Source organism: Mercenaria mercenaria, chromosome 8 (assembly GCF_021730395.1).
Source record: "Mercenaria mercenaria strain notata chromosome 8, MADL_Memer_1, whole genome shotgun sequence".
NCBI lineage: Eukaryota > Metazoa > Mollusca > Bivalvia > Venerida > Veneridae > Mercenaria > Mercenaria mercenaria.
Window position 1 is genome coordinate 45,971,314 of NC_069368.1, and position 23,126 is coordinate 45,994,439.

At 35.5% G+C, this 23,126-nt stretch overlaps 1 protein-coding gene across 1 annotated transcript; it reads right to left on the reverse strand.

Annotated features, from left to right (window-relative positions):
- Positions 1-233: 233 nt before the first annotated feature.
- On the reverse strand, positions 234-22,749 carry LOC123565755 (collagen alpha-1(XII) chain-like). The gene is made up of 22 exons (XM_053549875.1): positions 22,560-22,749; positions 22,002-22,055; positions 21,428-21,505; positions 20,246-20,491; positions 18,445-18,600; positions 17,074-17,229; positions 16,454-16,498; positions 16,134-16,172; positions 14,452-14,591; positions 13,803-13,911; positions 12,851-13,027; positions 11,073-11,210; positions 5,715-5,817; positions 5,292-5,320; positions 4,731-4,991; positions 4,136-4,254; positions 3,451-3,640; positions 2,901-3,077; positions 2,045-2,176; positions 1,790-1,849; positions 1,237-1,402; positions 234-497 (listed from the first exon to the last, which is right to left on the reverse strand). Exons 2-22 carry the CDS (start codon positions 22,048-22,050, stop codon positions 377-379), a joined length of 2,691 nt encoding a protein of 896 aa, XP_053405850.1. The 5' UTR covers positions 22,051-22,055; positions 22,560-22,749; the 3' UTR covers positions 234-376.
- Between the last annotated feature and the right edge of the window lie 377 nt (positions 22,750-23,126).

A 23,126-nucleotide genomic window follows, 5' to 3' on the forward strand; every position in this document is an offset into this window, starting at 1 on the left:
GATTAGACAGACTCGAGGAGAGCGTTAATTGTGTAACAGTATCGGGGCGGGGTGAGTGGGGGAGGGGGCTGCTGAAAGAACCTCTCGTGTCTAATTAGCGCGTTCCATTCTTGTGTACAGAAATATTCAACATTAAAGCTGCATGACTTTTCTCATTTTCATTTCCTATCAGTAGCAAGATCTCGCCGGGCAAGCACTTCATTACACTGATTGAAATGTACAAAAGAAAATACTGAATATTCAAAACTTGTATTAACAAAGGGTTACATCTTATAAAGAATAAAACACTATTCATTCAATCAAAACGTTCTAAATGACTTTCGGAAGTTGTTAGTTTTTATGAATGTGTATGAATCGGTGTATGTATGTGTAGGAATCAGAACTCCATCGGTGACTTTGCAGTTAGTTTGTATCCATCAGGACAGATTGGCATGGGACAGCAGCTTCCATCGAAAGGTCCCATTTTACACGCAACCGGCAGATTCCAGTCAGGACAGCTAAAACAAATGGTAAATGTTTTAGGCAACGCAAAATGATGTACACTGTACTTAATTTTTGCATATCTAGGTCAGTAAACTCGCATATTGATGAATTTGAATGAAAATTGGATTCGGTATGTAAAGCTTACATGTTATGAAACTAAGGAAACATAAAAACCCATAATAATCGGACGTAAATTCCTTCAAACGTTACGGTTAAAATAAGCTTTCCCTAAAATCAAAAGTCACAAAATCATGAAATCCCAAAATGACTGCAGTACTTACAACGTTCTATTCAATATGTATGGGTATTTTAAACTTTCCCTTTCTGATAAAACTGCGTTGATTTAAAATCTGTTCAAAAATGAATTTTTGATTTGATTTTAGGATATTTAAAAAATAAGAATTTATTTTCTTACTGAATTATTTATTTATTTGAGTATAATTCGTGGAATTAAACAGTAAAACGTTTGTAGGTTCAGTACTATATTAGAACCTTTAGTTTAATCCAAAATGTACAAGAACTACAAATGTATCGTATCGTAAATGTGATAAACGCACAAACATTTAATTCGCTTAAATGGAAAAATTGGGGGCGTGCAAAACTACAATTTCAAACTAACCCAGTATATTTCGCGCAACTACTTCAATCTTAAACTAACAACTCTTTTTACCGTTGACTATAATTGGTGTGTTTGCAAAATGTTTGTTGCATGTCTCCCTTGTGAAGTCTCTTTTTTTGTAAAAGTATACTTACGTTTCATTATTTGATAATGTTGGACCTTTGTATGTTGCATATTTGGAACAGAAGCCACAGAATTCTGCACAGTGAGCTTTAGCCCAGGCCTCGTACGATTGTTTATGGCACATTTCAACTCCACCATACTCATCACAGTTTGATAATGTATTTTCACACTTGGGTGCTGCAATACCAAAAGCAGAAAGTTTCAAAGCATTTATGTTACAAGAGCGGAATCCAAAAACAAGTGAGTATGCAAAACTTGTCAAACGTACATGCTGAGAAAATTTAAAATGTGAACAAAAACATTTCAAACTAATCCTTATCAATCAGGTGTTGTGACTGTAACTTGATACGCCGGATATTTGCATTGCGACCTGTGCAGACCAAGATGTGTCTGTCGATCATGGTCTGCACTGTTCACAATTCAGTCAGTAAATTTTCAGTGAACACGTCTTTGAATAAGAAGTGGTACTACCCAAACTGAATGATAGACCAGTCCATTTTACAAATTTGGCAGGGTAAAGGAAAAAGTTTTAAAATGCTGTCAATTTTCTATTACATGATATACCTCCGGTTGCCACCATTGCTGCTACGGTTGTTGTTGGCTCAGTTGGGATAGGACCTCCCCCTAGAACAGAAATACCATTTTTTTATAAAACTATTAACTTCCGGACAGGTTGCATTAACATGTTACGAAAATAGTTACAAATTTACAAGTCATTCACAAAAGACATATATGAAAATGCTATATCTATTCTACTGAATATATTTGTAGCTAGATGGGCTAGGGTTTTAATAGTTCTAAAATATAAACATGCCTTACCACAGAATCCGCAATATTTAGGGCAGTTGTGTTTGGTCCACTTTACCAGAGACACGGACGTACAGATGTATGTTCCATATTCCGGACAATTATTCAAACGATTCTCACATGGTGCAGGCGTTGTCGCAGGACCTGCAAAGGTTAAATCAGGCCATAATGCTTCTGCACATAACAAACGAGCCTCTTGACGACGACAAAACGAAGCAACATTTAAGTTTGTAGGAGATCATAGTTCAGGGATTTGGTTACTAGGGGAGCTGAGTTACAGCATGGATCTCGTTCAACACATTTTAAAACACTCGATCAACTTAATTTTAATGGTGTATCATTAGTTGAACAATTTCACTTTGCGAATATGAAGTAGAATCATTAGAGCAAAGGTAGCCGAAAAATATTTTTTAACATGACGATTGTGTCCTTTTTTAAGTTAATCGTATATCCGGTTTGATTTTGAAATGGCTAATGGTTATATACCAGTTAATATGGATTAAAAGCGACACAATGTCATACCGACTTATATAATAGCAATATGTGACAATATGAGATACCATTTATGGCATACCAACTTAAAACTTTTACAATTACAAGGAATGAAGTGTCACTTCAAGGCGATATGCAACACATCTAAACAATATGACACTAACTCTACCCGTATATAGTAATCTCCGACTGACCATTTTGAGACGTGACTGTATGGTTATTTGCAGCTTGCTTGTACAGAAGCCGCAATGCCGTTGGCAGTGCGCCATAGCCCATGGTTTGTATCGTCACCGTATTCTTCACTAACTCTACCCGTATATAGTAATCTCCGACTGACCATTTTGAGACGTACACTGTATGGCAGTATGCAACTTACCGGCACAGAAGCCACAATGCCGTTGGCAGTGAGCCATAGCCCATGGTTTGTAATCGTAACAAATGTCGTCACCGTATTCGTCACAATTCTCTACGGCATCGGTACAGTTTCCATCTGGCTCGATTGTAGTTGGTGTAGTCTGTACAGGCGGCTCCGTAGTACGTCGTGCTATGACCACTTAAAATAAAGAAAAGAATCAGATATTCTAGACCTGTTTGAATCGGCGTGACGGTTTTTACAACAACACATCTAATACTGAAAAGCGAGAACCGTATGGTTATCGAATAATATCGCTTTGTTGTACCCATTTTTTTTCATTCATATACTTTACATGTTTTCTTTATTTGTTTGGATTCCTCGTCAACACCGTGTCTAAGGCATTCGTTTCTCTGTATTTTACGCGTTCCAGGGAGTAGATCAACAGTTTGAAAACGGAGTCAAACGGTCAAATTTAAATTCACAAGTTAGTAATACAAGAACAATTATAGTTAAATTGCATTCCTAAAACAAACAAAAACTATTCCTTATATAGATAATCTAATATACTCACATCCACAAGTAACGGTAGCGACAACATTGTCAAGTGTCTGCAAAGCTTCAAAATCTCCGACCTCGTATACAAGACTTTGATTGCTGTTTTTGTCTACTGTTGCTATGTCTGTCAATTCATTTACATCTGTGCCATTTCCTACACCAATTGCTATTATTGTAATGTTTGAGTCTCGTTTCGCAAGCATTGCCTGAAATGAATTTGGTGCAAACATGAATCTTGTAAACCCGAAACGAACTTTCACAAATCATGCATACATTTGGAATGTCACTGCAAATATTTGTATTCGGTAGCTTAATTTTCAGTGTTCAGTCTAAATTGCGCCTAGACGACCATACCAAAAACGTGAAAAACTGGTACCAGAAACTCCCTTGCTTGGCTTTCACCATTAAAAATATTAAAACAGAAACAAGCTTCCCTTCTTTTATACCCTCGTGACGTTTAAATACCATAACGAAAGAAGTGTCGAGTGGGATTAATACAAGTTGTAAAACTTGTTTCCAGGTCGACTTAAAGTAAGTTTCTGTAAACTAACTCCTTAGCTGAAAGGCAGAGGAGATATTACTGTTAGTAGCATAAGAACAAGTAAGCACCGGTGACAAATCCAGAAAGACAATTAAATAAATTCACGTCCATTTAACAACCATATTTTAAAATCTTACGATGTTGAAGCCAATAAAGCTACCTGTTGTCGTGTAGCAAATTTGTCTTTAGAATAACCGTCAGTAATTACAATAGCAATGTTCGGATCACTGGCTCGTTCGTTGTTAAATCCTTGCAATCTTAAAAGTTCCAAAGCCTCACCTGTAAAAACAAGTTATTATGAAATATATATCTATATATAACCGAAATAAATAGTATGTTTTCTTAATTATTAAGATACAAGTAAAGTTAACATTAACACGGTAATTATTTCTACATCAAACAGTCACGAAACCTCTGTTTTGGATTCAGTATTGTTATGTTTTCTGGGGCTTTGGAATCACGGAGTCCATTGAATATCTGTATAATCGAATTCCGATTAAGCCAGAGCTATGGGTGTTTGAGGGATGTTGCACTTTCAGTTATCTGTCTATGAACCGACTCAATCAAATCGAATCTGCTATTTGTATTCAGTGCTTCCAAAGGATCTTCTAATTACGTCTTACTATATATAAATGTCCATAGGCTGAATGGACAGATACAGACATTGCTATTATTGGGGCCTAACTTTTCTTTAAAAGTGAAATGCTCCTATATGCCCTAGGTAGCTAAGGATATAAGTCTATATATTTAGCTACCCGTGTTAGTTCCGCCTTGTGTGTAGGCAATGTTATCAACAGCTTTAAGGACGTCTTGACTGCTGTTGTAGGTGTTTAGTTCAAATTCTAGCTTGGCGTTAGAACTAAACGTAATAACAGCAACACGTGTAAAATCATCTCCAATATCAAATACTTTGATGGTCTGCTTCATAAATTCTTTCATCTTCAAAAAGTTTTCTGGCCCAACACTGCCAGATGAATCAACAACGAAAACGAGGTCAGCAACTTTGGCAATACATGCTGGAAAAGAGATCAAAAGTAAGAAGATCAGTTAGTACACAAATTACAGTTACACATATTTATGATGATATTATTTAGGATTAGCAAAGGAATTCTTATAAATTATTGTATCTTACTGGAAAATATTCCAGCTATTCTTTTGTATGTACTACAACAGCATAACATAAAAAGGCTTTGTAAAACTGACACGTTTTCTTAATGTCATAATGAAATGAGTAATTATGTATATGCGAACTAAATAATTATATGCATATATTTCATAGAATGCAGACGTAAAAAGCTTTAAATTTGTATACTCACATGGTGTGGTTATTTCGGGCTTTATTGTACTGAAATATATATATATAGAAAAGAATAAAGTAGAGTAAAACACTAAATTTCAGCGGCTGTTTTATATTGCACTTGAATAAATTTTCTGTTTAGCTAGTTCTGATTGCTCACTGTCAATCCTCACTCCAAATTATCAAATGAATTAAGGCAGTATGTTTATAATAACATCAGCTGGGACATATACGAACTATTAACTAATTCTAGCACATAATTATCTGATCGCGAAACATTTAAAACTGTATATAAATGTAGACGCTATACTAAGATACTATAGTTTTGCACTCGGCCCCCGAAGAGCCGTCTATGATAAATTCCACAAACATAAATAACAAAAAACTATAGAACATTGTATTGTCAGTAACTGTACTAAAAGCAAAAGCTGTGTTTATTTACCCTGGGGCTAGTGTCAATGTTGGTTTCATAGTTGACGGCGTGACCCAGTCAGTGCTGACAGGGGTAGTTGGTACTGTTCTCACCGTTGTAGTCATTAGTGGAACTGTAATTGCGACAAATTTAGCAATAAGTAATTTTATTTTATTTTTTTTATTTTATTTTATTGTTGTTTTTTATATTATTTAACGTCGCACCGACACATGATAGGTCATATGGCGACTTTCCAGCTTTAATAGTGGAGGAAGACCCCAGGTGCCCCTCCGTGCATTATTTCATCACGAGCGGGCACCTGGGTAGAACCACCGACCTTCCGTAAGCCAGCTGGATGGCTTCCTCACATGAAGAATTCAACGCCCCGAGTGAGGCTCGATCCCACATCGATGAGGGGCATGTGCTTTGAAGTCAGCGACCTTAACCACTCGGCCACGGAGGCCCCTGGCAATAAGTAAATGGGTAATGATGTATTAGTGAGATATATAACAATGAGAAAGTCATAGGTTATGATGTACTAATGAGATATATAACAATAAGTAAGTCACAGGTAATGATGTATTAGTGAAATATATAACAATAAGTAAGTCACAGGTAATGATGTATTAATGAAACATAAAACAATAAGTAAGTCATAGGTAATGATGTATTAGTGAAATATATAACAATAAGTAAGTCATAGGTTATGATATATTTGTGAGAGATATAACAATAATTTAGTAAGTTAAAGTAAGTGCTGTGATGCGAGATATTAAAAATTAATGCAACCATTTTATGAATGTGTTTATTACTTGTTTTTAACTGCATGTCTTTCAAACCGATGAAAGAGTTTATTGATCACTATGATATGCATGTTTAGGACATATGCCCACCCTCTTAGGTCGCTCCACTAATAAGACAATCCTGCTATTAAGACCATTTTATGTAAGAACCATTGGCGGTCTTAATAGCGGGATTCCACTGTAACTGTAATGCGAGATATGTACGTCATAAGTAATACTGTATTTGCTAGATAAAATATTTACGATATAACATTTATAAGTAAATCATAGGTAAGCGCGGTAATGCGAGATATATAACAATTAACGCGTAGTAATTGCGAGATATGCAACGATTAGTATCGCTTATCGCTCAAGTCTCTAGGTCTCGTACTAACGAAGACATTCGGTATTTGAATAATATTTTAAACATACACATAGTAATATAAGATTAAAGATAATTAAAGAATGCTGTTAGTGAGCAATTCTGAGAAAGAAGAATGAGATTGAAAATTTCTAACCCTTAGCCTGCTAAATTTCTAAAATGGACTGGTCCATCATTCAATATGGGAAGTACCACTTATTACTTAGAGGGATGCTCACCGAAATTTTACTGACTGAATAGCGAACAGTGCAGACCATGATCTTGGTCTGCAGGCTGATCTTGGTCTGCACTGGTCGCAAAGGCAGAATCTCTTGCCACCATCAGGCTAAAGGTTAAACTAGTGAAACGAATATAAATAAAATTTATAATCTAGTATCGTCGCTTTCTTTTATGATACTTTAGATCGAAAATTCATACTGTATAATTACATTCTGTGTAATACACAATTTGAGAACATACCTGTTGTTCGATCTGCACTCCGCATCGACGTATTACATTTTTAGCTAAAAATATCTCTAATAATGATTCATAACATATGTAGCTGTAAAGCTAGCAGTGTTTACAGTTGCATATTAACATCAATAAATCTTATTAGTTTATTGGGTATTTCATGCGTAAACGTTTAACGAATAAACTTTCACAAACTGTACATAAACTGGGGAGTGTTTTAGACTAATGTATATTATAAAATATCGTTTCATAAACGCTACCACAACAAAAATACTTGTAGTGAGAAGGTTATACACAGCAGCATACTGTTGCATGTAAGATATTGGTTAAGATTACAAGTGAAGCGTTACGTTGTAGCGAATATGCGAATATGCGAATAGCACTAGTTATTCACTAACGTTGTGTCTCGTTAAAGTTATTGATCGTAACATGAGCTGTATAAGCTAATATTTTCATAAACAACAGGAAGTACAGAAGCAGACAAACACTTCAGCTTGAATAAGATGTGAAACTATAAAATCAAGGGGATATTTCCGTGGTATTGATAATAGTAGTGCAACTACGTTGTTTATCTCATTACACGGATTTATCGCGTATACGAAACAGAAATGGCTGCTTGGATTCTGGCATTCTTTATTTCATGCCACTTTTTCAGTGTGTTGTGTAGTACGGATAAACCCGTGCAATACGGAAATACCGAACCGCCTTGTTTATTAGTACCGGCCGTAACGGATGCTGGAAAGACAATAGCTGGACTGGCTAACGATGCGAAGCAACTTGTTAAAATAAGAGTTTCCATCAAGGGAGAGAATGACACGTTTCTAATGACAGAGGATCGATTCACCCGCTGGGTGATTTCTACAAGTGTGACTGGAGAATCCTTACTAATGCTTAAAGAATATTTCGATGCGATGTCGTTGTACACACTCGGAGAGTCTGTTGCAACTTACGAGGTTGTACTGAATCAAAGTCCAAAAAATTGCCTCAAAAACAAATCAGCAGAAGAACTTGAAAATATTCTCAGAAATCAGTTTATGACCAGTTTTGGAGATAGTGGTTCTTCTTTGCCATCAGGATCGGAGATATGTAATACACAAGTTGGAAAAGAGGAAGCAAATGATGGTTGTCTGGCTTACGTCTGCTGTTCATTGAACGCCGAGAATGAGCTTCAGTGCTCTGAATTGACCCAAACTACATGGATACAGCTACTGTTTGTATCTATTATCATTCTACAGATCGTTATTATTCTATACAGTCCTTTGCACTTGCCTGACTTCATGTATAAAGCCAATAGTATATTCCAGACATATATTTACACAGCAGAAGTTGACAAATCATTTAAGTTGAGGGTTAAAGTGGTATCAGAGTCATCAAATGTTGAGACTGATTTTATAAAAGCCGAAGTTCAGGATTTCACACACCTAAGGAAATTCAAAATGCAGTTAGAAACGCTTGAACAAGAGAAAGTCCACAACCTTTCCGTAAAAGGCGTAGACGTCTGTGTAAAGGATAGTAAAATTGTATCCGAAGGAAACGCACCCGTCACATTATTGGGATTTTTGAGAGACTTCTTGGTGCGGTGTAAATTGCGGTATGATATTGATTCGGTAGGGGATTGCTGCATGCAGGATATGTGGGTTATGTTACCATGCAACATTATCTTCCGGTGGTACCAATGTCTGAGTGGCATTATGATGTTAATTGCAGCATTTTTCTTTACAATACCGTGGCTCCTAAGAATCTGGTTTTACTATTCAATCGAAGAAAAAGAAATTGAATTCCAGAAAGGACTATACAACAAGTATGATTTAAATATACCATATCCGGGAAATTTGGTAACATATCTTTCTCCGACACATAACTTGTTCATGGTGATACATATTCTGTTTGGAGTGGAAATGCTTGTTTACATAGTAATGCCAGGTTCAATAAAAGAAAAACTTAAGTTTACAGTTCGAAAGTGTTTTCGTGATACAAAGGATAAATCGACAACTGATGCCTGTGGCTTAATGGCTTCGCACATGTTACGCCCATTGAAAAGATTTGGGATTATAGGATGCCTTGTACTGCCTTTATGGTTGATCATACTACCGCTCTATCTCCTAGCTGTGCTGATGGAAGTTATACCCATACTAAATTTATCACTGCGACTCCTCATTAATCTGATTTTCTACACTGCAAAGGTTATTAACCCAAATATTTTTAGAAGCAGTGATCAACAAGTACCAGGAAAGCTCAACACGTGGATGGAAAAGAAATTTGGTTCCATTATTGTGGTGAATGAAAATGAGGAAAATAGCAGATTAAACAAATTTATCCATTTTATAGCGCTCATAATGACGTTTATCACAATGTGGCTTTTCCTAATTCTGTTAATCGAATGTATTTCCTTTTACGTTGAGTGTACGGTATATGCTTTAGTGGGATTTATTCTAGATCCAAGTAGGATTCTGAAGTATGTTTCTTTGATTTTGCTAATAGCTATCTACGGGAATGAAAGCTTTAAGGGTGTCCATAATCGATACGCAGCTTACTGTACAGCAATTAATGGTGAAGTTCAAAGTATGGTAGGTGAGAAAATGACGGATGAAGCATCGAAGTCTAGCGAGGAGCAAGAAAATACCGCTTTCAGAGTACCGGCTAAGATAGATGTCCCCGAACGAATGTGCCTTGTTTCCGGATCGGAAGGATTTCTTAAGTGGAAAGTCTCCCGGTTGGTTCTATTCTTAGATAAATCAGACATTCCTTACATACCAACGTCGTTTCTATTTAAGATGGGACAACTTAATCACTTTCAGTGCCCAGGTCTAGTACATCTGCTCTATTTTAAGGCTTTTACAAATTTTCTCTGGATTATTTTATTTCTCGTCTTTGTCTTCATTATAATATTTGCTTTTGGTCAAGCCAATGATATTTCTTCAGCAGGTCAAGCTATTGCCGCGTTAGCAACAGGCTTTTTCCCATTAATACTAAAGAAGTTTCTTTTTAAATCATTAGACTACACTGTGGACACATCAAATCTTAACTGGAAAAATATGTTTGCGGACGCCGTGCAAAAATATTCAGAGTCCTGGTACTTTGCAGATGTTATTTTGGGTCAAACGACTGGAACAGAACTGGAATCCAAGACATTCCCAAATGACACACTTACTGAGCTCAACGAAACAGACCCTAAAGAAATGAACAATTTTACAGAAGTAAGTAAGAAAGATGAAGATGCCACAGAGGATTTGGCAGAAAATGAGACTTTAACTCGAGATGACACTATAGATTTGATCGTTAAACGTGGCAGTGACTCCAATATGACATTTTACGTTCCAGATGCTTTCAGGGAGACCGACAGCACGTACAGAGAGGAAGAAACAATTTTATAACTTCTTGACAAAATAACATTTCCACCTGACTATACCATTTATTTCCGTTTGTTATTGTTTGTATCTTCATACATTTGTATATAATCATCGCTGTAACGTATTTATGTAATGTATACTGTGTGACAGTTTATAGTAATCCATACCTGCCAAGCTTTTTTATGTAAACACGTCGATTTGTAAAATATCTATTTTAAACACCAAGGTGAAAGAATTTATGCCTTCTCGTGCGTAACTATAGAATATTACCTCATTTTGCTGAACATGTCACTGCAGACTGATCTGAATTGAATGATAAAACTTGAGTATTGATAATTTACCAAGTTAAACTTATTTCTTAAGTTTTCAGTGTACTTACATGTTGTTTGTTTGCCTTACTTATAGCACATCAATGAATACTTACCTAAACAAGTTGTTGTCGCAACGCTATTTTCTATACTGGACAGGTCTGAGAAGTTGGCCACAAAGAACACATACTCGTTGTCTGGGTCGCTAGAAATGTAGTTCAACTCATTCCTGTCAATAACATCTTGTCCTATTCCTGTTAATGGAAATGTAGCTAATCATATTAGCCAAGAACTCAAGGTAATGTTAGAGAGTTACTTTTTGGATTTTATTTAGTGTGTTACAAGGCTATATGCTTACAGTTTTAATAACTTATATTTGATAAATATTCTTTTTGATATATGAGGTCTATGATTTTTTGTGTGCCATCGATCGATCTAGTTTCAATAAATCAGATATTATAAAATAATCATAAAACTTTTATCTGATTTGTTTACTTATCTGGTATACACTGTATATCTTAAATGATTTTTAAAATATGTTTATAGTTCTTTTATGAATATTTATAACAATTATGCTGAAATGTTTTCAGTATTCAAAACTGCTCAAAACTGATAATTTCATATCGCTTAAATCCAGAATATTTTTCATTGTCAGCAGGGAAATATTTGTGAGTTCAGTTATACACTTTTTATGCTTTAAATGTTAAATACACTCATGACATTATGAATATATGAATATGTGTTAAATTGTGTTGCTACATATATAAAATACCCTGGCATTAAAGATCTGTACTGATAAAAATTTCTTGTGGAACAGAATGTTGGACATTCGTTGATATAATCCTCCTTTTTCATCATTTCTTACAAGTACATGATTAGTCCCCTACTGGTTGAAAACCAGTTTCGGGGACTATAGGAATTCACTTTTCCTTCGTCATTCCGTCTGTCCGTCCGCAATTTCGTGTCCGGTCCATAACTCTGTCATTCAAGAAGGGATTTTAATATTACTTGGCACAAATATTCCCCATGATAAGACAACATGTTATGCGCAAAACCCGGACCCTAGCTCAAAGGTCAATGTCACAAATGGAGGTCAAAGGTCAACAGGGTTTTTTCCTGTCCGGTAAATAACTCTGTCATCCATCAAGGGATTACAATATTACTTGGCATAAATGTTCCCCATAATGAGATGACGTGTCATGTGCAAAAAAGCAAAACAACAACAAGGAAGAATATCCAACAGGGAAAGCCACGTTCAAAAAACGCAGCCTCCCCAAAGACACACACGAACAACTCTCGCATACCACACACAAAAATGAACACAAAATGACAAAACAAACAAATACAGGAACACAGTGGGGCACCGCCTTGGAACGGTCAGTGGCAAAACCACCACTGGGGAGTTTAAACCCAGAACCCTAGCTTAAAGGTCAATGTCACACTTGGAGATCAAAAGTCAATAGGATTTTTTTCTTGTCCGGTCTATAACTTTGTCATGCAAAACAGTATTTAAGTGGTTTTTAAACGCCTTGACAGTAGTGAAAGCAACATTGTTTTATCTTTTTCAGTCTTGATACTGCACATTATCTAATGTCCGGATTTGGTTGAATCAAACAAAATGTGAGCCGATCCATGAAAAAACCAACATAGTGCATTTGTGACCAGCATGGATCCAGACTGTTCGCTTTCAAACCCTATTGCAATTAGAGAAACCGTTAGCAAATAGTATGTATCCTGACCAGACTGCGCGGATGCGCAGGCTGGTCTGGATCCATGCTGATCGCAAATGCACTATGCTGGTTTTCTCATGGTGCAGCTCAAATAGAGAACACGGGAGACCCTGATTACTTGAGTCTAGCTGTAGCAAATTTATAACGTCCGGATTTGATCTTACCAACAGAGAAAACGGTAGACCCAGATTTCTTGAGTCTAGATGCAGCAATTCTTGTAAGGTCCGGATTCGTTGATAAACCATCGGTCACGACGATGGCGATATTAGGCGCATCTGTTCTTTCACCTTCAAAACCTTCCAAGCGTAAGAGGTCAAGCGCCTTATCCGTCTCCGTGTTTCCTGAATAAAAAAACTGTCGTCTACAAATTGAATTCAAAAGACTCAACGAATGAGATAATACATAAATAATACTTGTAAATACCATTGCAAAACGTTATACTGCAGTCTCTGAAAATCATCAAGTTGACATGATATAGGTTTTCTAAGTTGATTATCAATCAAACATACTCTCAGCCTACTTTTAAGTGTTTAAACAAGGTATAAGTATAAAATATTATGAAAATAAAACACGGGGTAGGAGAGGGGGGATATTACCTTTTTATGGTGATACGAAATTGTTTTTAATCTTTAGTTTTTGGGGGTTTTTTTCGGAAAAATAAGGAAATAAGGAAGATCATTAATTTTGTCTAAGTTTTATCTAGCAGGGTAGCCGAAATGTTTCGTTCAAATATTACTAGGGATTGGGAAGGGATTATAAATTTGTAAGTACAATGGGTATGGGTTTACTTTTGCTTCGAAATCAATTCTTATGAAATCAGATACAGAACATCTTGTTCTATGCTGGTGATATGATTTAAAAGACGAATATAACTAACAATTATTTAGCTCCTTCCGTCAATTTCAACCTCCCTACGACTGCAGCCTGTTATTTTCTATACGTCAATGTTCATGCATCAGTAAATATTATTATCTGTCCGTTGTACAGTGATAAAGTTACTGATAATTCGGCAAAAATTCTTACTCCACTTAAAATACGATCGTGTCTGCTTAGTAACTTAAGACGGAGTCTTTTATGAGATACGAACTTGTTAGTGCTAAGCATAGAGTATCTTACCAGGATAGTATGGGATTAGATTTATGGCATTTATAAGGTCTAGCTTGTCGTAGTAGCTGTCAAGTGTGATTCGTCTTGTTGGGTAGTTGCTGTAAGTGATCACGCCGACCTAGATTTAGACAAAATAGACGGTATCACTCCAATCAATCGGAATTACGTATGAAAAGTGAAATACACACAATATACTAATATGTTATTATCACCAATTTAAAGGTTAGTACGTTATCTTGGTCGATAACGGATTTCAATCTAATTTAATGTGAAACGCACTAAACTCAAAGTATAGCAAGGCTTCCGTGACCGAGTGGTTAAGGTCGCCGGCTTCAAATCACTTGCACCTGGCCGATGTGGGTTCGATCCTCACCAGGGGCGTTGAATTCTTCATGTGAGGAAGCGATCAAGCTGACTTATGGAAGGCCGGTGGTTCTACCCAGGTGCCCGCTCGTAATGAAAACGGATGTGCACCTGGGTTCGTCCTCCACAATCAAAGATTGAAAGTCAGCATATGACTTTAACTGTGTCGGTGCGACGTTCAACCCAACAAAAACAAAGTATAGCACTTTGCCTAAATCTTAAAGGTGGCGATGCATTGTCCATGCTACAATGTCTATATAATTGTAATAAGATAATAACAGAAAGACGGAATGACCTTAGTATAGTTGACACCTATATCGAGATAGTTGACCATGTTGATCACAAACTGTTTTACACTCGCAAAGTTGTTAATTCCCAAACTTCCGGAGGAATCTAGTATAAACACAATGTCGGCCACGGTACGGTTACAGTCATCTAAATCAATAACAAGGAAACATAGATTAAATGTATCGGAATATACTTTGTCTTTTGACTTTTTTAGTTTTTTCCATTGAACTTCTTTTTCATTTCGAAACACTTAGGTGCGATGTTTGATTACGTGTAACTAAATATCTTTACATATTTAAGCATAGCGTATTCCCGTTCAAGTCTGCTCCAGTCCAGAATTCGATCATGTTATTTGTTGAAGGAAATATATTATTTTATACAAAGTATGGAATGGAACTAGTACAGAGTGAAGGCTTGCTTCAATTCATCGTAAATCTTCGAAACGGTTACACGTGGAACGGAATAATTTCAAGAAGGCAGAGTCAATTACCATGTGAAATTATTCCACAGGACGAAAAACGTCTTCGTCGTGTTAGATCTATGTGTCTTTTGATACGGCCAAATAATTAGTAGGAAACAAACTTATAAAATGTTAGAGGCAGTTCTTTTAGCGACATTGAGAATCTGGAAATTAGCAGGGTTGTTAAAATATTTAAAATGAAAATAAAATAACAAATAATGCAATAGCTATGTCACTGCCTGCTTAATGACCCATAGACTGGCTGTTTTGCAATGTTGGGGGATAACCTATAACCTGTTCTACAAGTTTTGTAATGAGGAAAATGGAGCAGTTGAAAAACAATTGAAATGACATGGACTTATCGGCGTCTAAGAGGATGTGTATATACAACCTGCTAGGCCTTTACGTCTTTGGGAAAGGAGATAGCTACAAGATCACGTTATATCTCATAAAACGTGATAGTTTTGCAATTGTGTTTGAAATCATTTTTGACCGATCTGATTGCACTTCGCATGACAATTTCAAGTTTGTGTATTTTAACCTGCCTATGCTTTGCCCCACAGCTTTTCCCATTTTTCTAACTTGCGAAAATCATTGTGATACTTGTGAAATTGTTTTAAGGTGCTTGTTTTTCCAAGATTATTTGAATTTGAAATTTAGAGTGCAGCTTGTCCGAGCTTTTAATTGGGAAATACATTGACTTTATTGTCTAGCAATTGTAATGATTGGATATAGCTTCTAATATTAGACTGGATGTCATTTTTGGGCATAAACGTTGATGGATAGTGCCAGCTTGTTTGTTAAGATAAATAAAAAATGTTATCATTCCAGATGGGGTTGTTGAAAACTTGATCATAAAGACTCCAAGTAACTTGTCGTTGGTTTGTTTGTTAGTAATTACTGTTGTGCTTCATTTTTGGAATAATATCATTTACTGGCAGGATCTCAAGATAAAAATCACCAAAGACCCATTTGTTGTCTTTAGGGATCTAGGAAGGTCGAGTGACCTTTCAAACTCATTTATAATTATACTCTGTCTATGGAAGATAGCAAATATAGATTCATGAAAAAATACACATTTATTCAATCATGCTTCTGTCAGGTATTATTTATCTTAAATAAAAAATTTGCAAAAGTAAAATACTAAAGCAGTAGGTAATTTCTTACGTCGAGACACTGAATAGAAATGGACCTTCTCCTTAAAATGTGCACATACTTCTTTAACTTACCAAAGGTGTTGTTTGTAGTCGCGTTAATGTACGTGGGTTCTGCAAAGAGACAAGAAATGAAGGTGTTTGTGTAAAAGTACATATTTACCATGTTAACATAAGAAGTATAAACAGTACAACACAATTCTAAATATATAATACATGAACTTTTTTCTATATGCAGTTCATACATATATGAAAACCACGAAAAATGGAAAGATTTGAGTCCAAATTTGTAACTATCAGACAAGATGTTTTATCTTTTTATCAATGTTTGTATATTTTGAAATGCGTTTATAGTTCGATTTGCTATGGGGTAGTTAAATGCGTAAACAACTTACGTAGGGTTGACACTGGAACAGGAGTGGTGTTCGCAACTGACGTCACTGAAATTGAAGGGATTTGAAATCAATCATTTCACGTGAAAATCATGCGCTTAGTAAGATATTAATAACAGCCTTTTACTTTTGAAATGAAATTATCATCTGCTTAGCTGTACCATTTTGAATGACTTTAAATGTCCATTACTAAGGGAAAGTGAGTTGGCAATTTTTTTCATAGCCAGTGAATAGACTTCTGCAAGACACTAAATAATGAAGATTGGCAGGTCAAAATTTACAGAAGGTCTTTGGAACTCAAAGAAATGTATGTGTATTATGTTGAAATTTCAATGAATCGACAGAATGACACCCAGGTCTTTTTAACTTTCTTCATACTTCATAGAAAAATAATTGTACATATACTGCGATTTATTTTGAATTTCTACTTACCAACTTTCATTTTCCAATAAAATGAAATAGTTTCTGTGCTTTTTAAAAGAAATTAAAATGTTCACTTACCTTAGTATTGGACCTTTAAGAGATAAAAAAAGATTGTTATTTTCCTCCGTCTGTTTGGAATCAGCAAGGTGTATGTTTTTCGACATGAACATGTATTTTAAACAGAGTTTAAAGTAACTTACCGTCACAAGTTTTTGAAGATAATGAGTTCACAATGTTGGTAAGGGAAGCAAAATTTGTCACAGTATATACATATTGATTGTTTGGACTGGATGCAATAGAACTCAGCTCATTCAGGTTGACATTACCGCCAATTCCAATTCCAAACATAACAACCCCTGGTTCAAAAGAATTTGAAACATAGAAAGAATGTTACGTAAGTATTTATACAGCAATGCTAGATCAGCATCAAAAGCTGCAGTTGAATTTATTAGCTGATAACGTACATGTCAGTAATAAAATCTGTAAAGAGATCCTTTAGAAGCACAGAATGCAACCAAGTAAAACTAGAAGCCATCTTGTGCTTGATAGTGCATCGTGGGTCTTGAAATATATTGTGATTAGTGTCTTGTCAATATTACAATTTATCAATAATATCAATACCTTAATCTGTCTGTATTTAATAATACCAAAAGTAAAATTCATAACGTATATAACAATATATTTTTTCTATCTGTATTTGGCATGCTTTACAATTTGTGCTTATGTCACCATAGTACATTCGATTGTATTCAGGGCAAATTTCCCTCTGCTCAGTTTGACAAAAGCTGACAAAATATTGCCGCCTTCGATTTTGTTGAATAATAGTTTATAATTTAGTAATAAAGGTATCTAAATGGAATGAATTGAAAATCAAAACTTGTTTGAAAAAAAAAATAAAGCGGGGAGGCATCCGCCGTGATTAAACTGAGTGGCGTTTCTTATTTGGTTCAATACATATTTCATGCTGGCATTAAACGATGTTTGAAGGAGATGGTTTCAGATGGACACCCTAGTATAAAAATGTCTGAACCGGACGACAACGACTATGAAATATCACGACTTGTTAAATCCGTGTTTTATTTCTTATCTATGATGCATATTATCAAAAAGCAGTTAAAATAACCTTTATTTGAGCCGTGCCATGAGAAAACCAACATAGTGGGTTTGCGACCAGCATAGATCCAGACCAGCCTGCGCATCCACGCAGTCTGGTCAGGATCCATGCTGTTCGCTATCAGTCTCTCTAATTCCAATAGGCTTTAAAAGCGAACAGCATGGATTCTGACCAGACTTCGCGGATGCACAGGCTGGTCTGGATCCATGCTGGTCGCAAACCCACTATGTTGGATTGGATTTCCCATGGCACGGCTCATTTGTCTTTTATTGACATGGTTAAGCGGTACACAACATTTACATTTTACGAACTGCACAAGTGTTTTTACAATAAATGTTAAACCTAACTTCTTACTAAATATTTTTTGTTTTACTTTTTATTTACAGTTACTGATTAAATGAAATAAATGATCTTCTATATTTCGATAAATGAAAATCTTTTTAAATATTCATCATACCTTGAGCCTGCAGTTCCTCTGAAGCAACTGTTGTGAGGTTGGTGTGGAATGACTTCCCATCTGTAACAACCACGGCTATATTGGGAACATCTGGCCTTGATCCCCGAAACCCTTCGTCTTTGAGAAGATAGAGGGCACTGTGTGTCTCCGTTATACCTAAATTAATTTTGAATATTAACTATGATTAACTAATTTACGTTGGTTTGCGCGGACTACTCCTCTGAAAATACTGGTGGGATTTCAGCCAAACTTTGTAGGGTTGCTCAGTTAAGCGGCTAGGTTTGCATATCGTTTACATTTTTCGGGCTGAAGTGCATTTGGGTGATAGCTTCTAAATAATTAATTTATTAGCTTATTTTTAGGATAGCAGTCATTTACAATACTGTTATGATGTATTTACAACTCTCAAAAATGTAATAGAGAGGGGAGGGGTAATACAAAATACTGGAATTACCACATCTGGATAAGTGATTTGTGATTCAGATTGTTGGTTCATAAATATAAGAAAGCGAAATTCTGAAAGATGAGGGAAACCTGTTTTTGTACAAGTAATTTAATAAAAAAAAATAATTAAAGTGTTGATAGTCTAAAACATTCGTGTATTATTCAAAGAAAACTTTAAAAATTGTACTGTTGTAGGACTGTGTTCAAATATTAAATGTCGTTTTGGACTATGTACTTGATTTGTTGCCTCTCTGTTCATAAAGAACAAATCTTCCGAGGAAGATGTAGTATTAAGGCTAGTTTGGCATATGTGTTGAATGGCTTGTGTCCTCTTAAGGTCAAACTCAAGGTGACAGCATACTTAATATGAGCCCTCCCATGAGAAAACCAACATAGTGGGTTTGCGACCAGCATAGATCCAGACCAGCCTGTGCATCTGCGCAGTCTGGTCAGGCTCCATGCTGTTCGCTTTTAAAGCCTATTGGAAACGAAGAAACTGTTAGCGAACAGCATTGAGCCTGACCAGACTGCGCGGATGCGCAGGCTGGTCTGGATCCATGCTGGTCGCAAACCCACTATGTTGGTTTTCTCATGGCACGGCTCATATCTTGTGATATTGTCTTCTTTGATGGGCCGTCATGTGAGCATGTCAATGTGCATGTGCTTTACAAACAGCTCCTGCTTAATTTTTATTCATTAGTTATTGTTACATAAAATTTCTTAAACCGCTTTTTGTCATTTTCCTTTCTCAATTCACACAGTGAAAATAAACAATGCCTTGGATATTGTACCTTGCAACTTCCGGGATCAGAACCATTTCAATGAACTGCTAAGGTATGCAAACCAAATAGCTTTAATTTCGGCCTTGTAAATATTGTTTTGGTACACATATATGAAAGAAACATGTAATCGAAACAGTGTGATAATTATACTCTCTGTGTCAATAAAAAATGCGCTAAATTATATGTTAATGACTTTCTGGTCAAAAGTCAAAGCTATTTGCCTGAGGTCCAAATGCCATAAAACATAACATAAGAAATATATTGCTTTTTAAGATTTTCTCAGGTTTTGACTTTAGTTCTGCATACTGAATAAACCGGTCAAGCACAAAAATATGAAAAGATTTATATACGAAACTATGTAATGATAAAATATACTTATAGTTTCCTCTATTGACCGGCTAGCCATTCAATAAGTGTTTTATTACATGACATCAAAAATTAATTTGCAGTTTTATTTTCAACTGTTTGTCTTACTAAGTCCAATTATCATGTTTTGAATACAGATCGGTGATATAGCACAAACTATGAAACGGTGATTTTTATAAGGATTCATGAAATAATTATAATATATTTACCAGCTATGTAAGGCACTACATCAATTGCTTTAAGCAATGCCTCTTTATCAGTGTAATCATCAAGATGCAGTCTTATGACTGGGTATCTGCTAAAGGTAATTATGCCAACCCTGGTGTTGTCTTGTCCAATATTCAGGTTCCCGACGACAGACTTCACAAAGCTTTTTACAATCTTAAAGTTTTCTTCACCTACACTGCCAGACGAATCTAAGACAAAAACTATGTCGAACTGGCTCCCATTGCAGTCTGAAATTGTGATGAATTAAAACAATCTAAATTCACACTTGGTCTTTTGTTGTTATTACTGCAAAAGATTGACCACTTTCAATAAAAAATGCACATAATATTTAATGTGGATGTGTCTAAATGGTTAAGACGTAGCAGGTAACCATTAAATTTAAAGTCACAAAATTGATATAAATCTGTAAATCCCTATGAAATTTTCATTTCATTGCAGTTAGTTTAAAAAAGGTATGTAGCGTCGCTAACAACAACACATTTATGGATTCCACGTCGACATTTTTCAATTTAACTCAGCCAACGAACAAAGTGTGCTAAAATGTATGTGCAAGAAAAAAGAGTATTTGCTTTGAATGGAGAAATGTGCACTTGTTTTTCCGAGGATTAATGCACTCCTCACGCCGCTTGATCTATCGACATGCACAACTTGTGCATGTGTTTCTTGATACAAATCTAATAACCAATAAATGTACATTTGTGTAATATCATCCTATGTCCGAATACGGGCGTGTTCAATCACTTGACATATGAGGTTGGCCCCAGATGTCACTCTTTGCAATATAGCGACAAGCGCAAGAATACTCTCTTTGTATTTTTTTCTATTTTCAGGTTATCTTATTGTTACTGTATTTGTTACATGTATAGATAAAATAGTGTATTCAATTTTTATTGAAATATGTCAATATTTAACAGAGATGAAAACATCAAAGAGTGTAAAGTTACACGACGAATTTCGTAGCATTACATATGATCGTATGTTGTTTGACATAACTGAAAAAAATGTTTTCCAAAACAACCGAAGAATGCCGAATCGCATATGGAGAGCACGTGATCAGACGGAAAACACCAACTGTTATATGGGTTCATCACCTTAACATATTTTAATAGTATCCAACATCAAAACATAATGAATCACTATTTTTATGTTGGCCATATACTTACTTGTAAGTTGAGTAACAGGTGTGGTCAACATAGGAGGAACAATCATAGGCGGGACTGAAGTCTGACCTTGACCTGCATCTAAAAATAGATGTTTTTCATTATCAAATATGTTTTATATTAAAGGCACTGGACTTCAGATCATACGACAACAGAAAAAGGGAAGACAATTAAGGTATATAGTATGTCCGTAACTAAGTTTTAAAGCGTCCTTGAGAGGTACAGCACCGTAATTGTCTTCCCTTTTTTGTGTCGTACGATCTGGAGTAAGAGTTAAATAAAACTTCACTCGACAAATCTATTTTTGTATCAACGATGTCCACTTTTGCCACGATATTCGAGTGCATATAACATGCAATGTCAAAGTTTATCAAAGGAACAGAAGGAAGCACAGGAACACGTCTTATCAGCATATTGTAGTACACCAGCCAATACGTCTATGATTTCGTCACTTTTCATTGAATTCAATAGTACATAATCCTGCCAAAGTTACAAAAAGTAAAAATTCAAATGATGTTTTTTTTATTATTTATTAATTTTCTTATTTTATATATAAAGAAGCTACAAACAAACTTACCTATCATAAATGCTAGTATTAAAACTGCAACTACACTTTGAAAAGACATTTTGTCTGAAATGAAAAAAACAAAACAAAAAAATCTAGCTTTAGCATTACAGCTGTGCCTTTATTAGGAAGGATCCGTAAATGGACACCTTTCATAACTGTCTCGATTGGAAATAAATTGTATCTTTACTCCTTGTTTCATTTTTCATTTTCTGTATCTAAATTCAATATAGGAGTTCACGCCATACTAGGTAGTAAGCCAAATGTGTATTAGAGAACCCCGCAGGATCCGACCTTGTTCGAAATAACGTTACAGTGGGCAAATGATATACAATGTACCATGAATATTTTATTGAAGGTTCCGAACCTAAAATGAGTACTGCTTACAATGTGGTGCATATGTTTGGCATTGTCATTTAACATGTAACTTATTCTGTGACAAATTAACGTGTTTTTAAATATTTACTTTTCATCAGCCCGAGCTAAAATACTGATTTATATTCAGCCTTACATCTATTCAAGTCTATCAAATTTTACTCTAAACATTACAAAACAAGAAAAGGAGCTTACCTTAAATTCAATTTTTGACGGCTGAGAATACTACTATCTTCCAAATGCCACTAAAATCAATATGTTAATTGGCCGATTGTCCAGTGAATCTCACTTCGGAACTTAAATAACCGCTGATTTATCTTGCATTTAGCTTTTGTAGTCTCGACGAGTTTTTGCTATTTGCACAATTTAACCAATGATTGCAACTTGCAGAGGATCATTTAAGGACAGACGATAACATTTTAGCACCTTTGGTTTGACCGAAGTGCGTCTAGTCCCCAGTTCTGATAACCTACATGCTTTGCTGGTTTAGTATTAAAACGTGCCACGCGTAATCTTACGTTATTAAACGCAGCAACCCCGGATTTAATTCCAATGTCACTGTGTCTATTATCTTGCATGCAGTGCAGACTATTAATTAGGATATGAAAATATTGCTGTTTAGTCTAGTTATTTTTATAATCAACCTTAATGCCCCCGAATATGAGGCATTCAAACGTCTGGTATTTGGTGTCTAAAATGTCCGATATTGGCAAGTGTCTGAAACTATTCTTTAACAAATAAGTTTATAGAAACATTTTGGTG

Bases quoted from the DNA above. Each gene is read 5' to 3' on its own strand.
- LOC123565755 (XM_053549875.1), bottom strand. From the start codon at position 22,050: ATGTCTTTTCAAAGTGTAGTTGCAGTTTTAATACTAGCATTTATGATA. The intron at 5,321-5,714 runs GTAAATAAACAC...TATATATTTCAG, and splicing joins ACATTGACACTAGCCCCAGG to TACAATAAAGCCCGAAATAA. The intron at 4,992-5,291 runs GTGAGTATACAA...TCTCTTTTCCAG, and splicing joins GCCCGAAATAACCACACCAT to CATGTATTGCCAAAGTTGCT.